The 12,617-nt window shown below is 36.0% G+C and overlaps 1 protein-coding gene across 1 annotated transcript in view; it reads left to right on the top strand.

Moving 5' to 3' along the window:
* Positions 1 to 12,617, top strand: part of LOC149782244 (uncharacterized) — a 577,549-nt gene that overhangs the window by 433,342 nt on the left and 131,590 nt on the right. Inside the window, exons 153-155 of the mRNA XM_089935097.1 lie at positions 3,101 to 3,260; positions 8,565 to 8,827; positions 10,692 to 10,822. Of these exons, the coding sequence (XP_089791223.1) occupies positions 3,101 to 3,260; positions 8,565 to 8,827; positions 10,692 to 10,822 (554 nt within the window). The remainder of the gene's footprint in view (positions 1 to 3,100; positions 3,261 to 8,564; positions 8,828 to 10,691; positions 10,823 to 12,617) is intronic.

Raw genomic sequence — 12,617 nt, 5'->3', positions numbered from 1 at the left:
AATCTTGCTCAGTTCTCTGTTGATGTTCTATCTTATAATTCACTCACACCGGGCCATAAAATTGGGGGAGGTCATCCCCTAGATAATGCCAGCCAAATCCAATTAACCACCCTTCTTACTAATAGGGCAACATTATTCTTATATTTACTTATTTAGAACTTTGTGTAATGATGGGGCAGTAGGTGGGTGAGGATGGGTGTATTTCGCTGCCCCTTACCCTTGTGATGCACAAGATGCTGCACAGAATGTTAATATACAGTTTAGCTGATGGAGTGCAAAAGCTTGACTCACTGTTTTATCTATCTTGTGTAAATGTAAATAAGAAATGGCAATCTCCTCATACTTATGATGCACCAAGAAGAAAACATAGTTGTGGAGTCTGATCTTTCTTGTACATGTTATTAGTTCCACTGGTCAAGCGAAATTATGGTAAGACCTTGCCCATCATTCATCATCATTAGTTCCAATGGCCAAGTGAAATTATGGTAAGGCCTTGTATTCATTGCCCATCATTCATCCTTCAACAGTTGCTTGCTGCTGCTTCTCTAGACACCATATTTCTGACATAATTTGGATTAAACTTGAAATGTTTAAGCTGTATTATCAAAGTCTTTAATGAGTTAAGTATAATGAGCGTGATTAATCTATCCAGTGTTACTAGTCTTTTCTTGTATTCTTAATGTTTTCTACTTTCCAGGTACTTGAAATTTTTCTTACTTTTTCCAAAATGGCCCTACTCTGCCTATTTTTTAAAATAAATTTTATGTTGAAAATTGATTACTCACTGCTTAAATGGTCATGGAGAGGTAAATTAAGATATGTTGTCTGTGATGTGGTACTGTGTATTTAAGAAGATTGGGGCAGCCAGGGCTAAAAAGACAACTAATATGTAAGTAAGAGCATGCTTTTGTTCAAGCTGAGGTTGGCAGATTTAAAAAAAAACAACATTTTTTTCAGTTATTTACATAAATTTCATTTTACTTTATTAAGTATTCTTTCTTTCCCCTACTCTCCTTTTTTTTTAAAAAACGCCCTACTTTATCTCCTTTATCAAAGAGAGTTACTGGAAAGACTGCAAGATTCTTGAATGTAAAATGAAATGATTTTGTATCAAGTTGCATGTTACCCCTCTGGAGACCTCCTTTCTAATCTGATTTGTCCATACTTGGAAAATGTCCATATTTTATAAAGATCTTTGACAAGTTCAATTATGAATGAAATTCACACATATTAATGAGGTGATCTTGTTTCTGATTGGCTTAGTCTGTTACCAATATCTGATTGGCTTAGTCTGTTACCAATATCTGATTGGCTTGGTCTGTTACCAATATCTGATTGCATTAGTCTGTTACCAATGTCTGATTGGCTTAGTCTGTTACCAGTGTGTGATTGGCTTAGTCTGTTACCAGTCTGGAAGCAATATCTCTAATCAGTTTTGATCAGACTTTGAATATGGGCTAGGTTTTATCATCAAGGTCATTCGTGAGCAAGATTTGTGCTATAATAATGAGGTGATTTTGCATAAGATTTGCTGAGCTTGTCCCGGTCTAGGGACCAGTTCAGATTGAACTTGTTGTTAAAGCATTAAGATCTCAGATGAGTACAATTATGAGCAAGATCCATATCAAAATCTCAGATGAGTACAATTATGAACAAGATCCATACCAAAATCTCAAATGAGTACAATTATGAACAAGAGCCATATCAAAATCTCAAATGAGTACAACTATGAGCAAGATCTCAGATTAGTGCAGTTGTGAACAGAGCCATATCAAAATCTCAGATGAATACAATTATGAGCACGATATATATCAAGATCTCAGATGAGTACAATTTTATTAGCAAGTTCTGTATCAAGATCTCAAATGAGCAAAACTATGAGCAAGATCCATATCTGTGAACATATCAATTTGACTGAGCTTGTCTCAAATTTAGAGATTATTTCTGATCAGATAGTGTTTTTTAAATTGAAGTTTATTTTGAACAGGTTTTATGCATATTAATGAGAGGATATTGTATTTCATTGGCTAAGCTTCTTACCACTGAAGAGGCTATATTTGTGACCTGATTTTAAGCAGATTTAGTATATAGGTTAAGATCTTTTGTAAGATTTTTTATGAGCAAGGCATGTATATTTATTTATGTAGCTTTTTTACCTCTCAAAATATGTTTTTATGTCTTCCTGAATTCACTACAACTTTTTTGGCAGTGAACCCACTAGATTTTTATCATCAAAAACCTTGTACGAATTATGTTATCAGTGGAGAGAATGCATATTAAGTCCTTCTTTATCAGACCTTTCAATAGACTACAAAAAATAGTTAAACTTGACGTAAGTTTGGGATATTGCTGAGAACATAGGATTATTTTCTTAAAGTACAACATAAGCATGCTTAGTGAAATGGCCATCTTTTAATTTGTGTAAGCCACATGCGTGAGCTAAATCATACCAACTTGGGCCTCTTGTTTTTAATAATTCTGTTTGTTTTGTCTTAATGGCTGTGGCAATATTTTGTGTTCATAGCAGTGCTCTGTATAGTCAGTGTTCTGTCTGGTCAATGTTCTGTCTGGTCAATGTTCAGTCTAATCAGTGTTCTGTATGATCAGTGTTCTGTATAGTCAGTGTTCTGTATGGTCAGTGTTCTTTATAGTCAGTGTTCTGTATAGTCAGTGTTCTGTCTGGTCAATGTTCTGTATGGTCAGTGTTGTGTATCATCAGTGCTTATTGAAGATGAGACATAACTTGACTTCATCATTAAAACTATTTATATGTATTATTAGTAGTTTGATTAATTCAGTAACAGTCCAGGTTATAATGTCCACTGCCTACTGTTAGTAAATTTGAGGGATAAGTAGCTACATTATGATTTACAGTCTTGTAAAATATGATCAGTCTTGTTCTAATTTGATGAGCCATTGTTAATCACATAACAATTTAAAATTTTATTGGAAACCTTCAGGTCTTGGTGTTAGGGGAAACCTATACAAAACTTGAATAGGCCAAGTGCTGATTTTGAACATAAAAATCAGTTGTCAAAGGTCAGAGTATAGAATTGAGGCATCCTCAGCGATATTATTTTTATTATTATTATTATTACAGATGTTGTCAGCTCAGGCTATGCTCAGGCTGTATTACCATTGAAGCCTGGCCAATCATACTTCACATCAGTGCGAGCCATAACCAATGCTGGTAATGTCCTTCCTGCAGTGACAGATGGATTTATTGTGGACAAAACCCCACCAAATGTAACCCTCCTCAGGTGGTAATCTTTTCCATCATCGATTGCATTGTCTTCATGTGCCATTCAACCCTGTACATTTTCAGTTCTTCTGATAATCAGACTAAGAGAGCATATGGTTTGACCATGCATCCATTATGCATCATGCATCCATGTATTTCTGATCCAATTTCAATCCAACTTGGGATATAGGTTTATATCATCAAAATCTTAGATGAATTCATTAATGAGCAAATTCCATGCATATTAATGATGTGATCTTGCACATGACTGGATAACCTTATTACCACTCGGGATTAGATTTTGATCAAACTTGAAGTATAAGCTTATTAGGGCTGGAATGATGTGTGTATGGGGTGAAACAATACAAATCATATTGAGAGATAGTCTTCATGTTGTCAGTTAATACATTTTGAATTTCTGTTGTATAGTTTCTTTTTTTTAAAAAAAGAACAAATTATTATTTTTATAAGCAATTACTTTGGGAGGCAGCCAATGAATCATGGAAGAATAATAGTAATACTAAAGCAGCAGCAAATCTGAGGCCAATAATTACACATTTTCTGGTACTTTCAATAGATATATCAATATTTCATTTTTGTCACAGCTTGTTGTATCTCCTTTAAATGTTTTTATATTAATTTCACAAATATATGGCTGCCATTTTTTTTTCAGGAAGAATATTTAATATTTAAGTGAATACTTATGTGCATGAAGTTTGTATCATGATGTGCTGCGGCTTCCAGTCTTGCTGCTGCATCAATGATTAATGTCATCAGCAGAAGAATTTGATGTTTAATATATTGAAATTATATTTCTTATGCGTCTATATTATTCATTTCAACAGAAATTTGAGTGTAATATTACTGTGTGCCTGAACTCTTTGCCCAGGTATAATTGGGTTTTATTGGTTAATATTACAATGTGCCTGAACTCTTTACCCAGGTATGCTTGGGTTGTATTGGTTAATATTACAATGTGCCTGAACTCTTTACCCAGGTATGCTTGGGTTGTATTGGTTATTATTATATGCTCATTTTTTTCTCTGTTAACTTTACATTATCAGAATTGTTCAATATTTTACGATATTGCACACCTTCATATTGCACCCACGCGCTGGACACGTGTACCCAATAGTGTATTAGGAACTACTTTGTAAACAAATCATGTACATTCGCATAGTAGATGCAATACATTTTGGTTGATTAAATATGTTTCTGAATGAACAAAAGCAGATGTTTCGTGGACTGCAACATACCAACTGTTTTGCTACATTCCATGTTTACTTTTTGATACTTTGTTTCAGATTTTGCAATAGACACCAGATTTCATAAAATTGCTCGGTACCTACAAATAACATGCAAGCTATAAAGCCATAAACTGTCTCCTTTAGCTGGTAATAAGAATGGCAAAACAAATATACTTACAGTTTTACATCCAGAATTTCCTCAAAATGTACTTTCTTAGTTCTGCAAATCCGAATTACATGAGCCATGTCATGAGTTCTCAAGCTTGATAATCCAGTCAATTACAGAATTCAAAATTGTACTGTAATTTCAACTATATTCCAAGTGCAATTACATCTTACTTACTGTACTCAAAATGAAATAAACGTTAAATTCAATAGCATCTTTTTGATAATTGCGATTGAAACACTTCATATTTTCCCCACATAATGATTTCAAATAGTCAATGACAGAACAAACACACTTGCATATATAAGCATGCTTCTCCCATGCCGCCTCAATCCGTTGTATTTAATGTACAATTTGCACAGATGAATCCAGTCCAAAATCACAAACTTTCGTCAAATCGAAACAAAATTCCAAAATCTATTCATTCCAGATCAAGTGGAATTAATGATTTCAAATAGTCAATGACAGAACAAACACACTTGCAGATGTAAACAGGCTTCTCCCGTGCCACTTCAGTCCGATGTATTTCATGTACAATTTGCACAGATGAATCCAGTCCAAAATCACAAACTTTCGTCGAATCGAAACAAAATACCAAAATATATTCATTCCAGATCAAATGGAAAAGGTGTTGCAATGCGCATTCATTCACAATATGACTGCAAATTTCAATTTTCACTAGACATGCCATTTTCTTTCGAAAGTTATGTCAAGCGCGTGACTAAGTTCAAATTTATCTGGCGGAGTTATGTGCGCATTAATAATGATGTTTTTGTGTAATGAGAAATCTGCGCTTGTGTATTTCGTTTGGAATACGGCATTCATTCATTTACGTTGTTCCTTGTAGTATATTTTGTTTATGTAATTAAACCTTAGGTAGAATAAAAAAATGAGCATATAATAAAAAGGTTACTGCATTTGTATGGGAAAATATGAACTCGTTTTGTCGGAAGGATATACTGCACTCCCAAGGTTGTGCAGTATTTCATCCCAAAACTCGTTTATATTTTCCCATACAAATGCAGTAACCTATAATATCACTATATGCCTGAACTCTTTACCCAGGTATGCTTGGGTTGTATTGGTTAATATTACTATGTGCCTGAACTCTTTACCCAGGTATGCTTGGGTTGTATTGGTTAATATTACTATGTGCCTGAACTCTTTACCCAGGTATGCTTGGGTTGTATTGGTTAATATTACTATGTGCCTGAACTCTTTACCCAGGTATGCTTGAGTTGTATTGGTTAATATTACCATGTCCCTGAACTCTTTACCCAGGTATACTTGGGTTGTATTGGTTAATATTACTCTGTGCCTGAACTCTGTACCCAGGTATGCTTGGGTTGTATTGGTTAATATTACTATGTGCCTGAACTCTTTACCCAGGTATGCTTGGGTTGTATTGGTTAATATTACAATGTGCCTGAACTCTTTACCCAGGTATGCTTGGGTTGTATTGGTTAATATTACCATGTCCCTAACTCTTTACCCAGGTATGCTTGGGTTGTATTGGTTAATATTACTATGTCCCTGAACTCTTTACCCAGGTATGCTTGGGTTGTATTGGTTAATATTACTATGTCCCTGAACTCTTTACCCAGGCATGCTTGGGTTGTATTGGTTAATATTACTATGTGCCTGAACTCTTTACCCAGGTATGCTTGGGTTGTATTGGTTAATATTACTATGTGCCTTAACTCTTTACCCAGGTATGCTTGGGTTGTATTGGTTAATATTACTATGTCCCTGAACTCTTTACCCAGGTATGCTTGGGTTGTATTGGTTAATATTACTATGTCCCTGAACTCTTTACCCAGGTATGCTTGGGTTGTATTGGTTAATATTACTATGTCCCTGAACTCTTTACCCAGGCATGCTTGGGTTGTATTGGTTAATATTACTATGTCCCTGAACTCTTTACCCAGGTATGCTTGGGTTGTATTGGTTAATATTACTATGTCCCTGAACTCTTTACCCAGGTATGCTTGGGTTGTATTGGTTAATATTACAATGTGCCTGAACTCTTTACCCAGGTATGCTTGGATTGTATTGGTGTAATATTACTATGTCCCTGAACTCTTTACCCAGGTATGCTTGGGTTGTATTGGTTAATATTACTATGTCCCTGAACTCTTTACCCAGGCATGCTTGGGTTGTATTGGTTAATATTACTATGTCCCTGAACTCTTTACCCAGGTATGCTTGGGTTGTATTGGTTAATATTACTATGTCCCTGAACTCTTTACCCAGGCATGCTTGGGTTGTATTGGTTAATATTACTATGTCCCTGAACTCTTTACCCAGGCATGCTTGGGTTGTATTGGTGTAATATTACTATGTCCCTGAACTCTTTACCCAGGTATGCTTGGGTTGTATTGGTTAATATTACTATGTCCCTGAACTCTTTACCCAGGCATGCTTGGGTTGTATTGGTTAATATTACTATGTCCCTGAACTCTTTACCCAGGCATGCTTGGGTTGTATTGGTGTAATATTACTATGTCCCTGAACTCTTTACCCAGGTATGCTTGGGTTGTATTGGTTAATATTACTATGTCCCTGAACTCTTTACCCAGGCATGCTTGGGTTGTATTGGTTAATATTACTATGTCCCTGAACTCTTTACCCAGGCATGCTTGGGTTGTATTGGTGTAATATTACTATGTCCCTGAACTCTTTACCCAGGTATGCTTGGGTTGTATTGGTTAATATTACTATGTCCCTGAACTCTTTACCCAGGTATGCTTGGGTTGTATTGGTTAATATTACTATGTCCCTGAACTCTTTACCCAGGTATGCTTGGGTTGTATCGGTTAATATTACTATGTCCCTGAACTCTTTACCCAGGTATGCTTGGGTTGTATTGGTTAATATTACAATGTGCCTGAACTTGTTACCCAGGTATGCTTGGGTTGTATTGGTTAATATTACAATGTGCCTGAACTCTTTACCCAGTTATGCTTGGGTTGTATTGGTTAATATTACCATGTCCCTAACTCTTTACCCAGGTATGCTTGGGTTGTATTGGTTAATATTACTATGTCCCTGAACTCTTTACCCAGGTATGCTTGGGTTGTATTGGTTAATATTACTATGTCCCTGAACTCTTTACCCAGGCATGCTTGGGTTGTATTGGTTAATATTACTATGTGCCTGAACTCTTTACCCAGGTATGCTTGGGTTGTATTGGTTAATATTACAATGTGCCTGAACTCTTTACCCAGGTATGCTTGGGTTGTATTGGTTAATATTACAATGTGCCTGAACTCTTTACCCAGGTATGCTTGGGTTGTATTGGTTAATATTACAATGTGCCTGAACTTGTTACCCAGGTATGCTTGGGTTGTATTGGTTAATATTACCATGTGCCTGAACTCTTTACCCAGGTATGCTTGGGTTGTATTGGTTAATATTACTATGTGCCTGAACTCTTTACCCAGGTATGCTTGGGTTGTATTGGTTAATATTACTATGTGCCTGAACTCTTTACCCAGGTATGCTTGGGTTGTATTGGTTAATATTACAATGTGCCTGAACTCTTTACCCAGGTATGCTTGGGTTGTATTGGTGTAATATTTACTATATGCCTTAATGCTTTACAATAGTTTGCTAGGATTTTCCATCTTGCTTGTTTCAGGAAAAACCTTGAAGGTTTTTTTTTACATGGGCAAGTGATTCTTAAAACAATGCTTCCCTTTCAGCATTGTTTGAGAAAACATTGTCAGGACTGCCCTAGATCATACTACATTAAAACCAGTCTTGAAAAACCACAGTGCCATGAGAGACCTGATTCTGAATGGACCGATTTATCAATTATATAGTGCTATAACCTGTCTTTATATACCCTGACTTTGTTTGCAGAAGGGGTGATCTTTCAAAACCAATTTTATCCCAATTTTTTTTGCAGATTTGTTGACGTAGCTAATACAGAAGCTAACCTCACAACAGGATTTGGACTGTACCAGTTTTCAGTGGACTCCCTATCTGGTACATGGAGTTATTATGACAAAGATTTACTAGATGCTAATACTCTGGATAACATTGCAGAGACATGGTATGCCGTCGGCACTTACCCGCTTGCTGACGATGTTTGGAATGTGACTAGTGCTTTTATGTCCCCAACATATGAAAGCACAATTCCCATTGGACAGATAAAGCCTGATCCATCAGGTACTTATTCTTTTCTTATGATATGGTGGGTTTTCATAATTACTTTTACTTGAAATTACCATCATCCATTTTGTTTTTCATCTGCTTAGAGTAAATTGGTATCATAGAAATGCACAGTGTCTAGGAATGTGTGACATCTTGCCTTTCCCCTTCCTCCAAAAATCATTAAATAAACAGTACATAAATTGATCCTTTTGGGTGTTATCACCAAGAGCCAAGTGGTTTAAAGGATTGGACAAAACAGATCAGCATTAAAGACAGTGCTCATCGGTTGAGCCACAATGGTGATGTTTTTCCATCTAACTTTATTTCAAAATGCTAACTCCAAGACCCACAATAAAAATAGCATCAATTCTTTGTTCTTATTGGTCTGTGTGGCCACAGACAAAAATAGAGTAAAAAATATGCAATATAAATGATATGCAAGATATGTTGTATTGCTGTAACTAAATCTTGTGAAATGTGAAAACACCATTATCATTAGTAATAGGTGTAAATACGTTTAACCCAAAAGATGGTAGAAACATCCTTCCAAAGGAGATAAATTCTGACAAGAATATAAAAAGTTTGAAAACAGTAAGGTACAGTAAACAATTTTTTTTTATTTTTTGGGGGGTTTCATAAATTTTCAAGTATTTAGTCAAATTTGCATTATTTGAAAACAAGACAAGTGTTTTGTGTCGAAGCCAATATCTGCTGTTTTATGTGATCGGTATACCTGTATGTGCCATCATGGATGTAAATATCTAAACCTTTTAATTTTCTGGACGCCTTATTTTAAAAATGTGCAGAGAAAACTTGGGAATGTTTCACCCACACTCAAAATTAGGTGTTGTTGTTGTTGTTGTAGGGTTTAACGCCATTTTTCAGCACACGATAGGCTATACATGGCGGCCAGTATTAATGGTGGAGGAAGAACCCGGGAAAACCCCGGAAAGAACCACCGACCCACGAGAAGCTACTGGCAAGCTTTCTCACATACCCACATTGGCTGAATCCGAGACTTGAACCCACGCAGACAGAGGTGAGATGGCAGTGATCCGTAACGGAGAGCACTTTAGACCATTCGGCCACTCGGGGCCCCCAAAATTAGGTGAGTGAATCCAGAACAATCAGACCATGAAAAATCACTCTGATAACTGTCATTATTGCATAGAGGAAATGATTAAAGGTGTTGTCACTGAGTAGGAAGAAAAATGGCTGACTAGCTGCACAGATCATTGTCATGCAGCTCCCTAATCAAATTAGTTAACATTTCCCAAGTTCTTGTCATCTCAGTCTTATTCAGTGGCAGATTTCTTCTTAATAACCTCATTTTGGATGTAGTCAGTATTGTCATCATAAATATAATCAGATTAAAAATAACTACTCCTTGATAAATTCCTCGAAGGAGTGTAAAACATGTTATTTAGGCTGGTTACTGATGATATCATTTGTGTACTATACATAATTATTTCTACTGGCAGTACATACTGGGAATGACAAAAAACAATCACCGAACAATAACCAGAGAATTTTTTATTAGGTAAAAGAAATTCAGATCATTTAAGTGTTCTGTATTGGCAAGCAAGAATATAATGCAACCTACCCATTAGAGCCAACTTACAGTCAGCATTGAAGTTGCAAGGTGCATCCATACACAATTTGTATGAATGAGATAATAATTTCCAGACAAGATATTCAGGAAAATTTTACTTTTTGTGAAACATGCATTATCACGACAGAAGTGTCCAGATATTTACATTAATGAAAGTAGATACACACATATCAGGAAGTTACATCTTCCTTTTCCATTCTCAAAGTAAATGATATTTATTTATACAAACACAATAATTTCTTTAGTTTTACATGCTACTATTTTCAGGCAAGCCAAATATCCTGAGTGTGTGGGTGAAAAACAAGGCTGGCCTGATTGGTAGCGTAGTTTCTGGAGCATTGATAGTAGACCAGTCTGATCCTCGAAGCGGCACAGTCCAGTGTCCTGCCTATATCTATGTTTGTAGCACTCAGTTGTCCATTTACATTAACATAAATATATTACATACTGGTCCTAAAGTGATTATTTCAGTGTCATTTGCTATTGTTATTGCAGCAATTGCTTTTTTTTGTATCATATTCAGAAATTATATTGCTGACTGAAAATGGAAAAGTTGGGATTTATGCATATCCCATAATAATCAGTATTTATATATCTGCCATTCTGTCAGTATTTTATGCTGTGAGCCTCTCCACTTGTTGAATTTTTGTATTCTTCACAATAGATGCTTCCAATAAGGTCTCTAGATATTCTGCCCATTTTACCTGGATGATGCGCAAACTGGCAGTTTCTTCTATATGCTACCACCAAAAATTTACCATTTTGAACAGAGGCAAAATCAACTTATTATGTACAAATACAGATACTAAAAGAAAGCCTGATTTGCATTTAGTTTATGTATGAATGTTTTGTAACAGGATCTTGAGATTCACTGAATTCATTTCAACTTCCAAACACCATATAAAATCAACAGTAAATAGTACTAACAGCTGCCTCGCTTGCCACTCAGCATTAAGAGGTTAGTGTTAGAACTGGTCGGCCTGGTGTCAGGATAATGTGACTGGGTGGGACATCATGCTACATGTCTGCTGCCTGATGCCCAAGTGCTGGACATCACTATAAACTGCCACACTGCAGACATCGTAGCAATATGACTGAAAAATTGTTTAAGCTACATTTAAAAAAATCGTAATCACACACACACAGTAAATCTGCCAGCATACATCAAATATGGCTGCAGATGATGTTATTTGGGATCTGTCTATAACTTTAGTTCTGCAACATATGCCTCAGCCAATCTTTGTGATTAGCTTGTGCTAGGTGTAAGGAAGAAGATATCCATGTTGGGGTCAAATGGTCAACGTAACTCAAAAAGAAAAATATTTTCTGCACAGTAACTTGGGTTCTCAGTGTCTACTTTTACCAAACTGTGTGGATGGTTTGCTCTTAAGGTAAGGAGCATTATTGATTTTAAAGGCTAAGGTCACTGACTGGAAGAAGATAAATTGTTTCTACACAATACTGGTAACTTGAGTTCTCCACCATCCAACTTTGTGGCTGGCTTGCACATCTGACAAGTAACAATTTTATTGATTTTGTGGTCAAAGGTCAATGTTGCTGATTCAGAGAAGATAAATGGTTTCTGCACAATAATTTTTGTTCTACGTCACTAACCTGAACACTACTCTTAGGATGACTTGCACTTGAAGTTAGGGAAGAGCCAATTGATAATATCAAAAGGGTCAAGGACAACAGGTCACTGTGACTGAAAGAAAGAAGTTTTTGCATGATATCTTTAGTTCTCGAATAATGGTTGTGGAGTGCTTTTGCACTTAAGGAATAGAAGAGGCCTTTTGGTTTTGGGGACAAAAGGACTTTGATTTGGGGTTGTAAGATCAAAGGTCATAGAGTCAAAGGTCAAGATGACTAGCTTAAAAAATTACCTTTGCAGATTAATCCTTTTTGAGGAGCAAGTCCCTTGACCAAACTTTCTGGATGGCTTTCACTTAAGGTAGTAAAGCAACCTATACATTCTTGGGTCTGAAAGTCAGAAGTTTTTTGCATGGTTACTTAGAATGCATTCCTTGACCTCAGTCCAGATCATTGAGACCCATTAGTCGATCATGCCCTTCTAGTACATGTAAAATGAACTTTTATGAAACATGGGGTGGACATACAATGTGCCATTCGCAATGTACTTGTAAACACAAACCAGATTCTAGATAAAAGTGTTCTTCTGGAGCTGTAATATAG

The sequence above is a fragment of the Sinohyriopsis cumingii genome, chromosome 15 (genome assembly GCF_028554795.1).
Source record: "Sinohyriopsis cumingii isolate HCF-2022 chromosome 15, ASM2855479v2, whole genome shotgun sequence".
Lineage (NCBI taxonomy): Eukaryota > Metazoa > Mollusca > Bivalvia > Unionida > Unionidae > Sinohyriopsis > Sinohyriopsis cumingii.
This window is presented reverse-complemented; position numbering and strand designations above follow the sequence as displayed.